This window comes from Colletes latitarsis, chromosome 6 (genome assembly GCF_051014445.1).
Source record: "Colletes latitarsis isolate SP2378_abdomen chromosome 6, iyColLati1, whole genome shotgun sequence".
NCBI lineage: Eukaryota > Metazoa > Arthropoda > Insecta > Hymenoptera > Colletidae > Colletes > Colletes latitarsis.
The window spans coordinates 6,691,062-6,712,946 of record NC_135139.1 but is presented as its reverse complement, the minus strand read 5'-3'; the positions used below and the strand labels follow the sequence as shown (position 1 = coordinate 6,712,946).

General features: G+C 34.1%; 1 protein-coding gene across 1 annotated transcript; it reads left to right on the top strand.

Annotated features, from left to right (window-relative positions):
* Positions 1-791: 791 nt before the first annotated feature.
* On the top strand, positions 792-21,772 carry LOC143342738 (hemocyte protein-glutamine gamma-glutamyltransferase). The gene is made up of 9 exons (XM_076766931.1): positions 792-849; positions 2,362-2,404; positions 9,031-9,519; positions 9,872-10,098; positions 14,863-15,464; positions 17,458-17,555; positions 18,227-18,517; positions 19,221-19,381; positions 20,615-21,772. The coding sequence occupies exons 3-9, from the start codon at positions 9,045-9,047 to the stop codon at positions 20,900-20,902; spliced, it is 2,142 nt and encodes a 713-aa protein (XP_076623046.1). The 5' UTR covers positions 792-849; positions 2,362-2,404; positions 9,031-9,044; the 3' UTR covers positions 20,903-21,772.
* Positions 21,773-21,885: the final 113 nt, after the last annotated feature.

Genomic DNA, 21,885 nt, shown 5'->3' with positions numbered 1-21,885 from the left:
GAATACAAATTTAAATAATAGTAATAAATTTATTAGGTTTTATTTATTACTATTATTTATATTATATTCCACTCGTTACACTGTATATTTTTACTTGTCAATTGATCAAGATGTTTCGCTTCGTAAGAATTATTGCCATTAGTAATTTTTTAAATCTCATTACAAAAGAAAAGTGAAATAAAATAAACGCATTAGAAATATAGACGTAGCCAATTTAGCTTTCTATTTTTACAAAAATTTTAAAAATCGTACACCTTTGAACAAAGATGAATCGTATTTGAATATTAGAAATTTATGGTAATGACGATGGTCATTGTAAAATGCAGAAATTTAATTTTAATTGGTCAATTTGAGTACCTGTTAATTATTAAACAAATTTATAGCATTCTATTTAAAGAAAAACGATTTTTAGTTAAAAATTGTTCAATCTTACAATTTCAAAGATATTTGGACGATAGTAGATACTGAACAACTATTTATAATGCATAATATGTTTTCATTAATATTTCACTACTGTATAGATAATGAAGCGCATTAATTTGTAAAAAATTTATTAATTTCATTGAAGTTGAGGAATTGTAAATCGAATTGTGTTAATGATCAATGCGTTAACAATATTTAAAAATTGTTTCTTTAATATTTTGATACAGTTAAAAGAGTTGCGTGGAGATATTAAAGACCTAACGCGTCGTCGATCACTGCAGTGGGTGGGGATTTTGCGGTCAGCTCGAAGGAAGCTGAGGCTCGTATAAAAAGCCAGTAATACTCTGTGGATGTCAGTATAGCGACGAAAGTGTAAGTTTATTGTTAATCGTCCCGGCTTCGTCAGCGACCGCTTCTCCAATCGAAGTAAAATCTTTAGTTCAATCAACCTTTTAACGTGTGATAAATTCTGTTTTTATTTTTTTTATTATTTTTGTGGCATTACTATGTGCATTACGCGTGTCATTAAGGGTGTATTCTAGACTGTCATTTTAAGGCAATTAAAAATTAAGGCAAAACTATTGAATACAGAGCATTGAGGTTTTATATTTGTTTAATTATATTTGAACCATTTGTAAAAGAAATCGTCTCGAATATTTTACGAACTGTCAGGCACATGTTCAAAAATTTCTGCCCAATAATCATAGCTTGGACCTTTTCTATTTGTATCAATTCAAATTTTTTTTATTTTATTTGTGTGGCGTATAAATTTTAAAATTTTATTTTACAACTATCGCGTATTGTAAAAAAGAAAAGATTTCTTTTTTTTCAACATTTTTGCATTGCTGAATGGTTGAAAATATTTATCGATTATGACTCACTTATTAATCCTATCAATCTCAAGATTTATAAAATTATATTAAATCAAAATCAGTAGTAATTTTGCTTAATTTTATTTCATGTAATCAGCATGTAGAATATTTATGATTAATAATATATTATTAATAATATACTTTTCTTACGTTTTGTTTTTCTGATAATTTGTAAAAATGATACTAAATCTTTCGTTAAATATTCATTAATTTGCATATGTGTGCTCAGGTATTTTTCGAGCAAATTGTCCCGAGAGATATTTCAATTTTTCTGACGATTTTATGATTATTTGCATTTTAGTACCTTGGACTTTTTTATAGTATATTCTTCACATTCTTTTGAGTAATAATGATGTCTGTGTCGCATAGCTTCGACAAAGCGTGAAATACCTTACTATCGTCGTTTCCAACTGATCATAATATTTTTCATACTTATATGGAAAAAATTAAATTAGGAGAAAATGCAAAAAATCAAAAATACTGGACTAGAATATTCCCTTAACAATTGATAAAATGATATCAAAGTGATACGTTCATTTTCAAATAACTCTTTTAAAGTGTCTGATTTATTGTAGCAATTAAACAAATATAATAAATTAAATTTATTGTTTAATAGTTTTGTTTCACACTAATTGTATAGTTCGTAATTTTATAGCAAATTACACTACCTATATTCAAATAGAAAAAGTGTGCATTCCATTTAATTTGGAACTTAAAATTACCATATCAATGGTAAATTTCAAATGACTCTATTAAAGTGTCTGATTTATTGTAACAGTTAAACAAATACAATAAATTAATGTTTAATAGTTTTGTTTCACACTGATTGTATAGTTCGTAATTTTATAGCAAATTACACTAACTATATTCAAGTAGAAAAAGTGTACATTCCATTTAATTTGTAACTTAAAATTATCATATCAAAGTGAGATCATCCTGTCTATTTTTGTAACAAATATTAGTATTAACTGTGAAGCGTTTGCTTTTATCAAGCCTCATCAGTCGACAGTATCGCTTAAATGCTTCGTTTCCATATTATACATATATGTACAATGATATTTTACAGATACTTCTACCAGAACGAAAAAATCGAGGTATAATCGTTAAAAGTAAGTAGAATCATTAATTTTATACATTGACATCGTTTGTTTTACTCGTTCGTTCAATAAGACATTCTTATTAACTTCCGTGGAAGTAGATATTAATCAAACCGATAGGCACAATTATGGAAACAAGAAAAACTCTGTTCAATTATGCTAATAGTTACGTAATTCATTCAAATCAGATTCTCGAAGTACCGGTTTCACTCTTATCGAGATACAGGTTCCCTTAAAAGGATATTCAAGTACATAAAACTCTTCACGAGATACTTAATAAACGAAGAATAAGAATTTTCAATTATTTCCAAACTACCTTTAAATTGTAATTTTGTCAAACTTTAAATTGTACAATTATATTATTTATGTCTAGTATACATTTACAAGAACATTTCACGTATCGTACATTTTAATATTCGAGGAAAATGGCGGTGTTAACGAATGGTCAATCAAAGTCCTACTACAGTTAACACATTTCAATTGATCGAGATTTCTTTTGCATGCGTAGCATATCTAATAAATGCATTTATGCTAACTCTGCACGATCTAAAATTAGAGATAATAAGAGCCAATTTTCGAAGAATATATACATTTAAGACCACTTATGCTACTGGTCTTCTATGAACTCTGACTCTGTTTCAGCCTTCGATAAAGTACAGTTTGTAGTCTTTCCTATTTGCTTTTAGGGACAAAGATTATACATTAGAAATATGTAATTTTTAATAATACAGATAAAATTACAAGAAGATAGTCTTATTTAATTATTTCATATAATTGTAATCAATGAAATATTACAGAATATTTTTTCATAGACAATTTAAAAAATCTCGTATTATTAATCCTTCTATTGCAAGAGTCATTGAAACTGGAATTAATAATTACTATGTTATTGTGTGCAGTCTACAAACAATATGCAGTTGGCAAACTGTAAAATATTCGAATTTTATTCAATAAATATTTGATCTGTTCAAGTATTCGGATTTTTGGCAATAAGTTTCCTGCTTTATTGTCTACTGGCAGAAGAGTCGCAGATATTTGTTTAAAAATTGATGAATTCATGGAGAGTAAAGAAAAATTATCAGAATCCACTTTGAGACTTTGATATAATTTTGTAATGATCTGTGTTTTAGATCTTTTCTCAGTTTTATGTTTATTATTTTCCATGTTATATTTTTGAATGTTTGATGTGTCTATTGGGTAGTAATTTACATTGAAACATGGAATATAATATGGCATTGAACTATTCAATGTTGAACTGCATTAGCATGTATTTTATCCCTATGAATAGAAGATTAATTAAACCATCGTCGCTAATAACCACTTAGGTGCAGTTGGCAAGTCGCTACACTTATTGTTTACAGTCGATATAATTAGAATTGGTTATCGGGGAGAGAAATAAATTGATGAGTACATGAATTTATTTTCTAATTCGAGAGCTATCAAACAAATAATAATTCCATAATCTGGACGACAATCAATAATTTCTCATCTGTATTTATTGATATTAACTTCCATAACAGCATTAAAATAAAATACCTGTGTGCAATAAAGATACTATACTCTATTTCTTTATTTAACACTAGATTTACGGAAATTTATCAAATTCCATATCAAGCTTTAGATTTGTCTGATTAAATTTCTGTTGAATTTAAAGTGTCTGATTTATTGTAACAGTTAAACAAATACAATAAATTTAATTTACTGTTTAATAGTTTTGTTTCACACTCATTGTATAGTTCGTAATTTTATAGCAAATTACACTACCTATATTCAAGTAGAAAAAGTGTGCATTCCATTTAATTTGGAACTTAAAATTACCATATCAATGGTAAAATAAAATACCTGTGTGCAATAAAGATACTATACTTTATTTCTTTATTTAACACTAGATTTACGGAAGCCGTCAATTTGACGGATGTCAGATTCCATATTAAAAATTGCAGAACGCGTAAATATTATTTTTTAACAACTTATGTTGAATTTGATTGATGCAATGGCACGAATATATATTTTAATTAAAAGAAAAATCGTATTTTAAGGTAATCGTCAACGTGAAATGTATCAATAAATATATGTACGATCAATGCCCGTAAATCTAGTGTTAATTATCTGCTTTTATAGAATTTCTATTAACAACTGAGAAAAGACCGTTATAGGACGAAAATATTCTTGAATCACTGAATAATACAAAATTTATCAAATTCCATATCAAGCTCTAGATTTGTCTGATTAAATTTCTGTTGAATTTAAAGTGTCTGATTTATTGTAACAGTTAAACAAATACAATAAATTTAATTTACTGTTTAATAGTTTTGTTTCACACTCATTGTATAGTTCGTAATTTTATAGCAAATTGCACTATCTATATTCAAGTAGAAAAAGTGTGCATTCCATTTAATTTGGAACTTAAAATTACCATATCAATGGTAAAATAAAATACCTGTGTGCAATAAAGATACTATACTCTATATCTTTATTTAACACTAGATTTACGGAAGCCGTCAATTTGACGGACGTAAGATTCCATATTAAAAATTGCAGAACGCGTAAATATTATTTTTTAACAACTTATGATGAATATGATTGATGCAATGGCATGAATATATATTTTAATTAAAAGAAAAATCGTATTTTAAGGTAATCGTCAACGTGGAAGGTATCAATAAATATATGTACGATCAATGCCCGTAAATCTAGTGTTAATTATCTGCTTTTATAGAATTTCTATTAACAACTGAGAAAAGACCATTATAGGATGAAAATATTCTTGAGTCACTGAATAATACAAAATTTATCAAATTCCATATCAAGCTCTAGATTTGTCTGATTAAATTTCTGTTGAATTTAAAGTGTCTGATTTATTGTAACATTTAAACAAATACAATAAATTTAATTTACTGTTTAATAGTTTTGTTTCACACTGATTGTATAGTTCGTAATTTTATAGCAAATTACACTACCTATATTCAAGTAGAAAAAGTCTGCATTCCATTTAATTTGGAACTTAAAATTACCATATGAATGGTAAAATAAAATACCTGTGTGCATTAAAGATACTATACTCTATTTCTTTATTTAACACTAGATTTACGGAAGCCGTCAATTTGACGGATGTCAGATTCCATATTAAAAATTGCAGACCGCGTAAATATTATTTTTTAACATCTTATGTTGAATTTGATTGATGCAATGGCATGAATATATATTTTAATTAAAAGAAAAATCTTATTTTAAGGTAATCGTCAACGTGGAAGGTATCAATAAATATATGTACGATCAATGCCCGTAAATCTAGTGTTAATTATCTGCTTTTATAGAATTTCTATTAACAACTGAGAAAAGACCGTTATAGGACGAAAATATTCTTGAATCACTGAATAATACAAAATTTATCAAATTCCATATCAAGCTCTAGATTTGTCTGATTAAATTTCTGTTGAATTTAAAGTGTCTGATTTATTGTAACATTTAAACAAATACAATAAATTTAATTTACTGTTTAATAGTTTTGTTTCACACTGATTGTATAGTTCGTAATTTTATAGCAAATTACACTACCTATATTCAAGTAGAAAAAGTCTGCATTCCATTTAATTTGGAACTTAAAATTACCATATGAATGGTAAAATAAAATACCTGTGTGCATTAAAGATACTATACTCTATTTCTTTATTTAACACTAGATTTACGGAAGCCGTCAATTTGACGGATGTCAGATTCCATATTAAAAATTGCAGACCGCGTAAATATTATTTTTTAACATCTTATGTTGAATTTGATTGATGCAATGGCATGAATATATATTTTAATTAAAAGAAAAATCTTATTTTAAGGTAATCGTCAACGTGGAAGGTATCAATAAATATATGTACGATCAATGCCCGTAAATCTAGTGTTAATTATCTGCTTTTATAGAATTTCTATTAACAACTGAGAAAAGACCGTTATAGGACGAAAATATTCTTGAATCACTGAATAATACAAAATTTATCAAATTCCATATCAAGCTCTAGATTTGTCTGATTAAATTTCTGTTGAATTTTGTTGACATTTCAACCGTTTGCAATTGTCAAACGTTCGAGCAAACATCGTGAAGTAGTATCGGAATTGGATAACGATTTTCGGAAGTAGAGATTTCATCGGAGACCGGTGAATCATTTCGTCGATGTCAGATCGATTCCATTCAAGGGTGAAAATAGGTTGTTGCAAGTCGTCTCACGTTCTGGGATATGTATCCCGGATATTTACTCAATGACTCGATGAGTCAAAGGTAAATTCCCGGCGGCGATGCGATCGAAAACGCGCCTGGTATTTGGGTGCAACCTGTCCACCATGATTATTGCATCCTCAAGATAGCAGTTACAAAATGTTCCGGGAAACTTCGAGAGCGGATTTTGATTTCGAAACGCGCTGATAGAGTTGCGAGAACGAGACTATTATTCGCTAGATAAACGAAACATTTAAAAAATTCGATCTAAACGAACGAAGTTTCTGAATTTACGACTCCATGTTTATGGAACGTTTGTTATCTATTATTCGAATAAAATGTTGCCCACCATCGTTAGCGTGGGTCAATAAATAAACTGACATAAATGGGTTAACTCATTGTTGATCTTTGATCCTAAAAACTAAATAATAAAAAACAATTTTTTTAAATTTCAACTTTGGTAAATTGTCTCATAGTTCACGAATAACTAAATCGCTTAGGATTCGTGAAGCACACTTATAGAACACACGATCCGAATGTAAATTCCTATACAAGGCGAGGATTCTTGCGTACCTATTTGTCGTGCACTTTTATGGCGACAAGTTCGGTGAATGCGTTGTGAGTCTTCAAACAAAAAACTCGCGTTATCGTGCACCGGAATGCTACTTTTTCTTTCGCCAGCGTACTACTCACGACAGTCACGACGTCGTCAGTTCCTCGTCCCATTCCGATGATCGATGCGTAAAATTTCGAAGAACCCACTTGCAAAAACAAGTTCCTGCTCATTTACACATCGCTTGCACACCGCGTCATGAATGAAAGTTGCTCATAAATCTTCGATGCGTCTCGTGCAATTAGTAATAGCAATTTAATTAGTTATGCAATAGTTTATTTTTCTATACGAGTAGTGCTACTAAAATTTCATTGAATCCTGTTCATCTAAAAGGCTAATAATAAGACGAAATTGTTTAATTATTATTATAATTGGTCAAAATTTTATATACAGAGTGTTCGGCCACTCGTGGGGAAAATTTTAATGGGAGATTCTAGAGGCCAAAATAAAACGAAAATCAAGAATACCAATTTGTTGATAGAGGCTTCGTTAAAAAGTTATTAACAATTAAATTAAAAAATTTCAAATCGTTCTGGAAAAATTATTTTTGGATGCGGGGGTCAATTACAATCATTTTTGGTGAATAGACATACCACTGAAATCCTACCCATTTTCTAGAAAGAAATTCAAGAAAGTGTGAAATTTTTCGACAAAATTAAAAAATTTTGAAATCGTTCTAAAAAAATTATTTTTGGATGCAGGGGTCAATTGCAATCATTTTTGATGAATAGACATACCCCCGAAATCTTACGCACTTTCGAGAAAAAAATTTCTTACCGAAAATCTAATTTGAGGCCAGAAATGCTTTCCTGAAATTTCATGCGAATCTTTAAAATGTCATAACTCCTGAACGGATTGGAGGATTTTAATATTTCAAACGACAAACAACGCGTATTTTGGTGTAGAATATGTAGAAATTCTAAAAATATTCGAAAAGTTGTTCCTTGACCCCCTAAAATGAGAAAAACCCCATAAAAATGGTCAAATTTTCAAACAGCCATAACTCCTGCAATAGTGAATATATTTCAATGAAACTTTTTTCTGAAGTAAAGCTTATAGATACCTACAAAAAAGTATTAGATAACTTTTCTATAGGGTGCCAAACAAAATTACTAAAAATCAAAAACGAATTTTTAAGAAAAATCGACAAGGGTGATCATTGAAATTGAATGAATATTTAATTATTAGGAATACAATAAAATTTCCATGAAATTATTAGAAATTTACTAATTCTATCATTATAAATTAATTTAATTTAATTAAAATTAATTTTTTTTTATTAATTTAGGTGCTGCAATTTTTCGGCGAAATTAAGAAATTTTAAATCGTTCTGGAAAAATTATTTTCAGTTGCGAGGGTCAATTACAATTATTTTCGGTCAATTGACATACCTCCGAAATCTTACCCGCTTTCTAGAAAAAAATTCGAGAAGGTGTGAAATTTTTCGACGGAAAAAAAAAATTTCAAATAATTTTGAAACAATTATTTTCGGTTGCAAGGGTCAATTACAATCATTTTTTGTGAATAGACATACCCTCAAAATCTTGCGCATTTTCGAGAAAAAAATTCAATACAGGCAGAACTTTAAACGTTAATAACTTTTTAACGAAGCCTCCATCAACAAATTGGTATTCTTCCATTAAAATTTTTCCCAGGGGTGGCCGAACACCCTGTATAAGAGGTAGTCTGTTCCAGAAGACCTAATCTAGAATATGTACAATTACAAGTGACTAGACTCTAACCATCAGACGTTGAACGTCCAACAGAGCTCAGTCCCGTAAACGCTCGTAACAATTAATCTGAATTATGTTGAAACAGCTCTAATCGACAAAATGTCATCGGAAGAACCACTAGTCGTCGACTCTGTGTACCTCTACGAGAAAGAAAATGCATCCGCCCATCACACGGCCAATTACGAGCTGGTGCACCTGGATCCAGCGACGCCTGTCCTGAGAAGGGGTCAGCCCTTCAACGTCGCCCTGAGATTCAACCGCGAATACGTGGACGAGACGGACATCGTCAGGTTGCTGTTCAGCTTCGGTCCGAATCCAAACGTTCTGAAAGGTACCAGAGGTGTCAACACCATCACCAACAGGGACACTTACTTAACCGATTTGGAGGCATGGGGTGTACGCATGGTCGGCGTCAGCGGCGTGGATCTGTCCGTGGAAGTCAGAAGTCCCATCGACAGTCCCATCGGCATGTGGCAACTGAACGTGGAGACCACCACCCTGGGAAGAAGGAAGGCTCCGAATACATACAACTACGAGAAGAACATCTATTTGCTCTTCAATCCGTGGATGAAAGGTTGGGCCAAAGGCACTTCTATTTACTCGCGTTCCAGAATTTATTAGTTAGGATCTATTAGCCACAGAAGAACACGTGTAACGTTTAGGTTGGATTCTCTTCTCGATCTTCTTGCTTAACGAATGTGTACGATTATCACCGATTTATCTCAATGGTTCCACCGACTATTACACGAGACAAAATGGTCACATGAGCCTAGCACGCGACTTAAAATACGTATATAGATGTAAAGACATAACATTATAATTTAACTCAGAGGTCGGCTAACTATTTTTCTAAACTGAGGAACTATTTCAATCCTTTTTTATTTTCTGAGTTTGTATTGTTTGAAAATCGTTTGTTTCGTTATTAGAGGATCTTGTGTACATGGAGGACGAACAACTTCTGGACGAGTACGTTTTGAACGACGTAGGGAAGGTGTGGGTCGGACCATGGGGAAGTTCTCGTGGCAGAGAATGGGTATTTGGCCAATTCGATGCCTGCGTGCTTCCAGCTTGTCAATTATTGCTAGAAAGATCCGGTATTAAGGCTGTTTCCAGAGGAGACCCTGTGAAAATGTGCCGGGCTATTTCAAGAATCGTAAGTCTATTGTTATTGTTTATGTTACTTTGATAGCGGTGGTTTATTCAAGAAGAACAAATATCCTTATCATTTTCCTGGAAAGTAGTTGGAAAGTGGTTATAAATGAGTTCAAAACGTGAAGGCGACGACGATTGAACACACTTTAGCACTTTGACTACCACGTTACCCACATATCGGTTACAAGATTTATGTACTACTGGAACTAGAAAAATTAATTTTCAAATTGAGATGTTGAAGGAGATAAATTTGAATTGGATTTGTGAATTTTAATAAGGTTACAAAAATAAGTACTGAAACAAATTTTAGGTTATGTATTTTACAATGGTCTAAAATAATATTATATGGTTTTGATCTGACAGTGAACCGGATAATCCAGAATGAATATACAGGGTGTTCGGCCACCCCTGGGAAAAATTTTAATGGGAGATTCTAGAGGCCAAATTAAGACGAAAATCAAGAATACTAATTTGTTGATGGACATTTCATTGAAAAGTTATTAACGTTTGAATTTCCGACCCTACTAAATTTTTTTCTAGAAAGCGGGTAGGATTTTGGTGGTAGGTCTATTCATCAAAAATTATTGTAATTGACCCCCACAACCGAAAATAATTTTTCGAAAGCAATTTGAAATTTTTTAATTTTGTCGAAAAATTTGTCAACCTACTCCAATTTTTTTCTCGAAACTGGTTAGGAATTCGAGGCTATGTCTATTCACCAAAAATGATTGTAATTGACCCTCACAATTGAAAATAATTTTTTCAGAACGATTTAAAATTTTTTTTTCCGACGAAAAATTTAGGCACCTACCCCCGGTCCATTTTTCTTAAAAATTCGTTTTCGATTTTTAGTAATTTTGTTTGATGCCGTATAGAAAAGTTGTCTAATACTTTTTTGTAGGTACCCATGGGCTCTACTTCAAAAAAAAAAGTTTCATTCAAATATAGTCACTATTGTAGGAGTTATGGCTGTTTGAAAATTAGACAATTTTTATGAGGTTTTTCTCACTTTACGGGGTTTAGGAGCAACTTTTCGAATATTTTTGCGATTTGTACATATTCTCCATTAAAATACGCGTAGTTTGCTTTTTTAAACATTAAAATCGTCCAATCCGTTCAGGAGTTATGACGTTTTAAAGATTCGCATGAAATTTTGGGCTGACATTTTGGCCAGGAATTATATTTTTGGTGAGGAATTTTTTTTTCGAAAGTGCGTAGGATTTCGGGGTATGTGTATTCACCAAAAATGATTGTAATTGACCCTCCTAGCTAAAACTAATTTTTTTAGAACGATTTAAAATTATTTTTTTTTGCCGAAAAATTTCAGCAAAACCCCCCTGTCAATTTTTCATAAAAATTCGTTTTCGATTTTTAATAATTTTGTTTGACGCCGTATAGAAAAATTGTCTAATACTTTTTTGTAGGCATCCATAAGCTCTACTCCACAAAAAAGTTTTATTGAAATATATTCACTACCGTAGGAGTTATGGTTGTTTGAAGATCGGACCACGTTTATGGGGTTTTTCTCTCTTGATGGAGTCAAGGAACAATTTTCCAATATTTTTAGAATTTCTACATATTCTACACTAAAATACGCGTTGTTTGCTTTTTTAAACATTAAAATCGCCCAATCCGTTCAGGAGTTATGACGTTTTAAAGATTCGCATGAAAATTCGGGCAGACATTTTTGCTCAGAAATTATATTTTCGGTAAGGAATTTTTTTCTCGAAACTGAGTAGGATTTCGGGGGTATGTCTATTGACCAAAAATGCTTGCAAATAACCCCTGCAACTAAATGTAATTTTTCCAAGACGATTCGAAAGTCTTTTTTCACCCAAAACTTTCAGCACTTACACGAATTTTTTTCTAGAAAGTGGGTAGGATTTCGGGGGTATGCCTATTCACCAAAAATGTTTATAATTGACCTCTGCAACCAAAAATAATTTTTCCAGAACGATTTGAAATTTTTTAATTTAATTGTTAATAACTTTTTAGCGAAGCCTCCATCAACAAATTGGTATTCTTGATTTTCGTCTTATTTTGGCCTCTAGAATCCATTAAAATTTTTCCCAGGGGTGGCCGAACACCCTGTATAGTAAATGTGAATGGTTGAATTCATTTCAGTAGCTTCCAAAATGTCTAAATGCAAAGTCTAAATTCGTCTTTAGCGTTATGAATCGTCCTCGAAATAATTGGTGAGTAGTAAATCAGCAAGAAGATGAACTGAAGGAACAACGCATTCGCCTATTTTGCATCCATATGTGTAGACAAGAATGCCTTCCTGTTGGGAAGTTCCCAATCGGTTTTATGTTTAGCCGTTAATATACATATATGCAAAATATTTTAAACTGGTTGTACGTCGTGGATATAAATTCGTTTTCAGTAAAAATGCTGTTATTTGTTTTTACATCGAATTTGTATTTACTATAGTTCGATAATATTTGCGAAAAACATGCGGTTGGCAGAGTTTTAAAAGGTTTAGGTTAGACCAGGGCCTTTGAAATCAACTATTGAGTGATATTTAAGATTCTTTTTTTAGCAAACTTCTTTTTGTATAAATGAGAAGGATAAACTAGGCAGATGCAGGTCTTGGAAAAGTGTTCTCCAAAATGGAGAGTGCAATTTCTAGGCAGACGTCTTAAAATCAAGTAAATTTCTCTTTCTATTTAAACATTAATCGTGGAAGTTTAACAACAGTAGAAATATACGTTTCTTGTACCTTTCAAATTACTGCTCGCTGCTATGGAGGAAGTGAGTAAGCGAGATAGCAGGAGGAAAGAAAAGGAGACGGGATAGCATTTCGTCTTGGACTTGCTAGTACATAGAGAGTATTGAGTTGATCGCAATTATAATTCCATCGCGTGACGAAGGACGTGAACGAAACAATATCAAGACAAAGTACGATAGAACCATATTGGAAAACATTAAATGTCAAAGTCTACTACTATGAATTACAAAGCGCAAATATGCGACCTACTCACCCCTTGCCCTTGTGCTGTTCAGTTTATTGGTGTCTAGCCACCAAAAGTCATCCCTCTATGGTAGATCCATCAGTAGAGCAATCCCAGCAGTCACCGCCTTGAACATCAATTGAGGAGTCTATACAGGGTGTCCCGTAAATAGTGTAGGAGCCGGAAATGTGGGGTAGCTGAGACGATTCTGAACAACAATTTCCTTTGCAAAAATGTCGGATGGAGCTTCGTTTTTGAATTATTAACGAAAAACACTGACGAATCACGGCGCGTGCCTGCCGCGCGCTCAGGGCCGTCCGAACTAAGAGAGCCACCGTGTCGGGTAGGTAGCAAGATGTGCATCGGAGATACGTCGAGGAACGAATACAAATAATTAAAAATACTACCACTGCAACTGTTACCTCTGCAGATTGGATAAATCAGTCAGATAAATCGAATTTATTAATTATTTGTATTCGCTGTTTCCAAGAAAGAAGAAATAAAATGTGGGAAGATGCTCTCGGAATTTTTAGGAAATTAATTCTTCGCACCTGAGTGACGCTTCTCGCCAGAGTGTGTTAAAATTAAAATAAGAATTATTTTCAGAAAATTAAAATAAATACGGTAAGAACCATTTGTAATCGTTTGTTATTAAAAACTGTACTGGAAAAGCAGACTGGATTTGTGCGAACCGAAACATTTTTCGCATGCAAGGGGTTAATAGAGAATTAATTGAAATTCGCCTTACCCATTTACTTGCAAGTTGCAATAGGGCCAGTTAGTGCACCCCTGTCGATCATGGAAAGGTCGAAGACCCCAATAAAAATCAGCTGATGGGACGGCCCGGTCACTGCACCCGCTTCTTACCCCGAAAATGTAAAAGTGAAAAGTGCTAGTGACCGTACTGTAAAGTGTTTTCGGGGTAAGAAGCGAGTGCAGTGACCGGGTCGTCCCATCAGCTGATTTTTATTGGGGTCTTCGACCTTTCCATGATCGACAGGGGTGCACTAACTGGCCCTATTGCAACTTGCAAGTAAATGGGTAAGGCGAATTTCAATTAATTCTCTATTAACCCCTTGCATGCGAAAAATGTTTCGGTACGCACAAATCCAGTCTGCTTTTCCAGTACAGTTTTTAATAACAAACGATTACAAATGGTTCTTACCGTATTTATTTTAATTTTCTGAAAATAATTCTTATTTTAATTTTAACACACTCTGGCGAGAAGCGTCACTCAGGTGCGAAGAATTAATTTCCTAAAAATTCCGAGAGCATCTTCCCACATTTTATTTCTTCTTTCTTGGAAACAGCGAATACAAATAATTAATAAATTCGATTTATCTGACTGATTTATCCAATCCGCAGAGGTAACAGTTGCAGTGGTAGTATTTTTAATTATTTGTATTCGTTCCTCGACGTATCTCCGATGCACATCTTGCTACCTACCCGACACGGTGGCTCTCTTAGTTCGGACGGCCCTGAGCGCGCGGCAGGCACGCGCCGTGATTCGTCAGTGTTTTTCGTTAATAATTCAAAAACGAAGCTCCATCCGACATTTTTGCAAAGGAAATTGTTGTTCAGAATCGTCTCAACTACCCCACATTTCCGGCTCCTACACTATTTACGGGACACCCTGTATAAGAACAGGTGATCGGTCGAGCACTTGTGAGAGAACATAGCCCTCTGCTGGTGACTGTGGGAAGTGTCGCCACAGTTCAACGAACTCCAACCGTGAAGAGTTATTACCAGATTCTCTCGTAATCGTCGCTTGGATCTGTTCTCTTGTTCATCCAGAAATTAATGATTTTGTTCAGATAAATTCCAACGATGACAAGGGCGTGATCACAGGCCGCTGGGACGGCGAATACAAGGATGGCACCGCGCCCGCGGCTTGGACCGGAAGCGTCCCAATCCTGGAGCAATTTTTGGAAAGCGGCGAATCGGTGAAATATGGACAATGCTGGGTGTTCGCCGGCGCCGTGACCACCGTGTGTCGCGCACTTGGTATACCATCCAGGGTGGTTTCGAATTTAGTGTCGGCCCACGACGCGAACGCCTCGCTCTCGGTCGATCGTTACTACGACGCAGACAACGAGGAACTGGATTACGATCCCAACAATCTCGATGGCGAGGATTCGATCTGGAATTATCACGTTTGGAACGACGTTTGGATGGCCCGGCCAGACTTACCCAAAGGTTATGGTGGCTGGCAGGCGATCGATTCGACGCCCCAAGAGCCCTCAGAGGGTTTTTACCAATGCGGACCGGCTTCCGTGGAAGCTATCAGGCAAGGTGCCGTTGGCTACAACTACGACGTAACGTTCATGGTGGCCTCCGTGAACGCTGACTTTATGAGATGGAAGGAAGACCCAGAAAGCGAGCTCGGCTACTCGAAAATCGAGTGTAACAAGTATCAGTGAGTACTGTTGAGGATTCACAAGAATTTTAACACATTACGGACTTTATGATGCGAATGTGGCTTCTCCACTAGCTTTGAGATAAGGGATTTTCGACACATTTACACCTAGGTAGTTCTGCTAGGTGGAGGAAGTGAGGAAGGAAAAAAAAAGGAAAAGAAAGGGCCGCAGTAAGGCTTTCTAGCATGCCCTGCCTTAGACGACAGGATATTAGATAGTCGAGGAGTGTATACGTATACAAGGTGTTCGACCATCCCTGGGAAAAATTTTAAAGGGAGATTTTAGATGCCTAAATATTATTAACATTCAAAGCTCCGCATGTAGAACGGCAATCTATGAACAGCTGCTCGTGGTTCTGACTCACAAAACTGTAAAGTAGTCGATACGTTAGTAAGTAGAGTTTCTCATCTAACGAAGCCTCAATCAACAAATTGGTATTCTTGATTTTCGTCTTATTAAAATTTTTCCCAGGAGTGGTCGAACATCCTGTATAGCAACGGAGGGGTCAGTCAAGCACTTGCGAGAGCGCGACCCCTCTGGTGGCGAGTACGGAAGGTGACGCGACACGGTCATTAAAAGAATCTCCAAACTCCACTTGTGACTTGAGATCTTAGGAACTCTTCCTACTGCTCAATAGCGATTGACGTATCGTAAACCCACGTTCCACAAATTATTAATGAAAATGTAGCGTTTCCATTCATCCCTGCATGATGATAGGATACTATTGTTTTGTCAACATCGAGCTGTGCGGCCAATTCTTTAAGGGATTGAGAAAAGTTTTTATTGAGTAAATTTTTCATTTCGGAATCATCAAATTTTTTCTGGGTGGCCTGGTCGTTGTTTCTTATAAATGTCACAATCGCCACCCTTGAATTTTCGAAAACAATCTCTACACACGATCTGTGTAAGCAATCGGTGAGTCTCTGCTGCACTTTCTTTTTAAATCGAAGTAGTGTAGAAATACAGATCGAGAAAACAACTTGTCACGGTTCGTTCTTAACTTGCTCGCTCGAAGTACATATCTTAATTAAATATGGCGTCTTTTGTCTGGTAGCTAGCGGCACAGAGTTACCTTTCAAGATGACATATGTAACTGCAACCGAATAGCGGATTTCAATTCACCTAATATACTACCGCTCATAAATATTACGGCACTTGGCCAAAACGTTGTTCATCTTTGAATTATTACAACTCCAAGAAAAGATATTATCCAATAATCTTCCGGGGATTATTTTAAAGGTTGAATCTTGCATCTTGTCTTATTTTAAATAAACATTTAAATCGCATTTCACTATTCAAGATTGAAAACATAGAAAATAAGGTAGATTTTGCTACATTTTTTTGGAAACAGGTATATAATTTTATAAGATAGTTATATTATAAATCTGCTAAATTTGATAAAAAAAATATTAATTTATGTAAAAGTTATAATTAATTATATTCTAATCAAATCATATATTTTTAGAATCATCCTTCATATTAAAAACTAACCTGCATCAATATATTTTATAGTTCTTTTCACAATTTTGTCACGTAATTTTCAAGCGTCCTGTGCATACCTATTGCAAGAAAAATATGTATGTTGATTGCATAAAATGCACTTATGCATCATTGCACGAAGTAATTGCTGCAATCGTAAAAATTGTTAATTCCAAAATAAATATAGTATACCTCGTGTGTTTGCTTTTCTTTATAATTCATCGACTCATTCTAAATTCGTCGTTGCATCTGCAATTGTGACCTTGACACTATCGCGAAGAACACCATGTATTATAAATTGACATAATCTTGGCAGAAGCAACGAAGAAATATTTATGCAAACTTGTGGCGTATTCGATTCCGGAGGTCATTTAGAATTGCATAATTGTACGACTGGCGCCTTTTGATTTACGATTATTTTCTTAATCGATAACAACCAGTATTTATCGAATCACACTGTTTCTGTTATTTCCTTTGTCTGAAGAAAATTTAAACAATCGTTTCTACCAACAGCATTGGTCGCATGGTCCTGACGAAAGCACCTTGGATCTTCGATCCTAATGGCGACCGAGACAGAGAAGACATAACTGCGTTGTACAAGGCAAAAGAAGGTAAATAAATACTAATTGAGTTTTCTTGAATAAATAACCGTACTTGAAAATTTCACAGACTTTTTAATGGTCTATTTTTAACAACATTGTTAGTAAATTCAGACAGAAATAATGTTACATTCATGATGATTTATTTTTACTCTTCTAGCCTGTGTTTTATTAAAAATTACTTCTTTATTTATTTATTTCCTCACTTTTTACTGACTTGTCATTTATTTTTTACTTCTTGACTTTTGTCATTTGCTTTTATTTATAATGTTTTCATTTACTTGTTCTCCAAAATTTGTTTAATAAAACAAACATCTTATTGATTAGTGAAACTTCCTACTGTCATGCAAGATGTATTTAAAAAAAAGTACCTAGCGTTATAATGACTCGTGATCCAACTTAGGTCCAACATTAAATATTGATTTTTACTTCTAAATAGTTAGATCAATACTTCAACTACTTCCATTTTTTAAAAGGATTGTTCTAAAGCTGGGAATAATACAACAACAAAGTCAAACGAGACAAATGTTTGTACAAACTTTTTTTATCGTTTCCATATGCAGAATTTCTTTCTGAAACGGTTCTTCTCTTCTAAATACTTGATTCTATCGATGTTGTGCAATTCACTCTTAACAATTTTTTCTTATTATTAACATCGTTGACATCGTTGATTTCACATTCAGGAACCGAAGGTGAACGTATGTCGCTGTACAGAGCCGTACGCAGCACCGAAGTAGCGAAAAGGTTCTACTCTCTGCCTGCGCCGGGAAAAGAGGATGTCGAGTTCGATCTGGTGGACCTTGAACGCGTGAACATCGGCCAACCGTTCGCTATGATAGTGCACATAAAGAATAAATCAGACAAGCCACGAACCATTCAAGCCATATTATCGGCTGGTAGCGTCTATTACACCGGAGTCAAAGCGAATCTAGTGAAACGAGCATCAGGCAACTTCGTTCTTCAACCAAACGCCAGTAAGTTTCCATAGTTTGATTCGAAGTCCTCCACGTTTCAAGTATTTATCTTAAAAAGAAGGATTACCCTGAGATTTCCAACTTGTTTCGCCTATGTTTACATCAAGGATATGGAATTTCTTTTCCAATTACAGAAAACATACAAAAATAATCCGTTTCCCAATTTTTTTGCTTTCCTTTCCTGTCGAAACAATAACAAACAAATAAAGTTGTTTAATCCGTGACTGAGGCGTGCTTGTTCGGATATTGTAAAATTGCACGAGATGTGCCGATTAAAACTAACTCGAAGGACCACCCCTGTTTTCCAGGGGATTAAACGAAACGAACTGGTTTTTACTATGTTTTATTTAAACTCAACAAGATATAATAGACGTGACTGAGTTTAAAACGAAGTATTCTGTTACTAGAAGCGATGTGTTCGAGTACTAAAGACGATCAAAGAACGAAGTGATCGGCGTTCCGCCATTTGCTAAGACGTTGACTTCTTGCACCCCCTCCCAAAAGTAAACCGAAATAAGAAATTAAACCGAATTTTAGCCCATAAAAAGAATAGTTTACAGCGCCTCTTGAGGTCCCAAACAAACCCACAAAAGAATATCAGAATTTTCGAGTTACCTAACCATTCATTGTAAGCTTTTTATTCGCCGTGATTTATAGTAACCGCGTGAACGTTAGTATCCCTGTCACGTTTCACTTCTTTCAGGCGAACAGTTAAGGCTCACGGTCACGGTAGACGACTATTTGGACAAGTTGGTGGAGTATTGCATTATGAAATTGTACTGCATTGCCACGGTCAAGGAAACTAGACAAACATGGGCTGACGAAGACGACTTCCAGGTCTTGAAACCGAGCATCGTGGTCAAGGTAAGATTATCGATTGAAGCTAAAGCGACCTGACAAGTTTGAGATACTTATTTCTTGGACTATAGTCAGTTCCATTGTTCAAACTTTCAAAAGTTGTTAGATTTATAACTTAGCTTAGATACTGAGCAGTAAATACTTCATCTAAAATCAATGTTAATGTGACACGTTGAGTTTATATTCTTGTGCAGTTTAATAATTTGCTTTTCAATGTATGGTGATAGTTTCCTTTTAGGCCCTTCTATCTTATTCTATTTGTATTGCTTGAATTCCCATTTCTTATTCGTTATAGACTAAAATGACACGTTGCTATTTTTCAATAAAGTCACGTGGATTTATACAGGCTGTTCGGTCACCCCAGGGAAAAATTTTAATGAGGGATTCTAGAGGCCAAAATAAGCCGAAAATCAAGAATATCAATTTCTTCACTGAGGTTTCGTTAAAAAGTTATTAACAATTAAATTCAAAAATTTCAAATCGTTTTGGAAAAATTATTTTCTATTGCGGGGGTCAATTACAATCATTTTTGGTCATTACACATACCTTTGAAATCCTATCCACTTTCGAGAAAAAAATCGAGTAGGTGCTGAAATTTTTCGGCGAAAAAAAAATTTTTCAAATCGTTCTAAACAAATTATTTTCGGTTGCGGGGATCAATTACAATAATTTTTGGTCATTACATAAACACCAGAAATCCTACGCACTTTCGAGAAAAAAATTCCTCACCGAAAATGTAATTAGGTGCCTTTCGACAAAAAAAAACAAATTCAAATCGTTCTGGAAAAATTATGTTCGGTTGCGGGGGCCAATTGCAATCATTTTCGGTGAATAAACATACCCCCAAAATCCTAGTCAGTTTCGAGAAAAAAATTAAATACAGGCGGAACTTTAAACGTTAATAACTTTTTAACGAAGTCTCAATCAAGAAATTGATATTCTTAATTTTCGTCTTATTTTAACCTCTAGAATCCCCCATTAAAATTTTTCCCAGGGGTGGCCGAATACCCTGTATAAATTCATCAGAGTCAAATATTGACAAAATGTGCTTAGAATGAAAGCGATAGTTTTGTACCATTTGCAACGCTTTTTCATATCAATTACTATTTTTGAATTTTTCTTTTACATTAAAAAAATTTTGAAAATATCTGTAATCGCGCTCCACAGCATAGTCATAGCGTTACAAAGCAAAAAGCGAAGTTACAATTAAATTAATCAAATCGATCGAATATTTCTCAGATCGAAGGCGATCCTACGGTTGGAAGGCCATCAACGATCAGTCTCAGTTTCAAAAATCCCTTGAAGAGGATATTGACAGAGTGTAAGTTCAACTACGCCGGGCCAGGACTTTCCAGGAACAAAACGTTGGTGTTCAGGGACGTTGATCCGGAAGAGGAGGTTTACGTGGAGCACCAACTGGTCCCACAAAAGTCTGGGCAACAGAAGATCATCGCTACCTTCACCTCAAAGCAGCTGGTAGACATCACAGGATCGGCTACCATCGACGTCCTCGACGAAGACGAGTGAAAATCTTTGAACCCTAGTAATCGTGTTCTGATATTCATTCGTGGTAGAACGATCGAATGCAAATCGAACGCGTCTATCGAGTCACCGCCATTCACAGTTACGGAAGTATTCCGTTTCCGATCGATGACGAATACCGGGTTAAAAACATCTTTCTTAATGGTGCGTCGTCTGCATGCATAGATATAAGGATTACGAACGTTATGCGTGTTTGGATGAAGGTTGAGATCACATCTCGAAACAGAGTTTATGTAACCGAAGAGAATAGCAACTACCTAAAAATAACTGGGAGTGCAAGCTCTTGTACATTAGCACGCGAAATGAATGAGAATGGCGCGTAAAGAATGTTAGGAGACCCATCACCGTTATTATTATGCTGGCTAGTAAACTGTCAGTTATCTTCGATTTTTATTATTGTACCAAATATTTCATAACTTTCTATAGATTATTAATAATGGAATCTCTTCTTGTCATTACATTACTTCGCTCATCATGTTCTTACGAACTTATCGTGCTCGATAGTGATTTTTCTTTTCGCCATTTTTATATGAGGAAGTATTGTACGCGAAGGATCCAAATCCAATGTTATAATGACATGAAACATTTCAATAAACTATGTCTGGTCGAGTATTTTAATACATAATTCACTTATATTATCTCCATACAGGAAAGTTAGAATTGTTAATTAAATTCTGATAAAAAGTTTAGCTAAATTTTGTGAGGAGTTAAATAATGACCAATGACCAAAAAAAGAAGAGACTACTTCATACAATTAAACCTTGATATACTTTGATAAAGGAAATAGAAAATGTCAGAAAATAACATGTACTAAAAATACAAACAATAAAACAAGTCATTTTGGCCATTTTGGTAGATCCAGTGTTAAGTTCGTAACCCAACCTTAATCATGATTTAGCTACGTATTAAAAATAACCTTTTATTATGATTTAATTAAAAACGACCCCACTAAATGCAAAAAGCGTCGT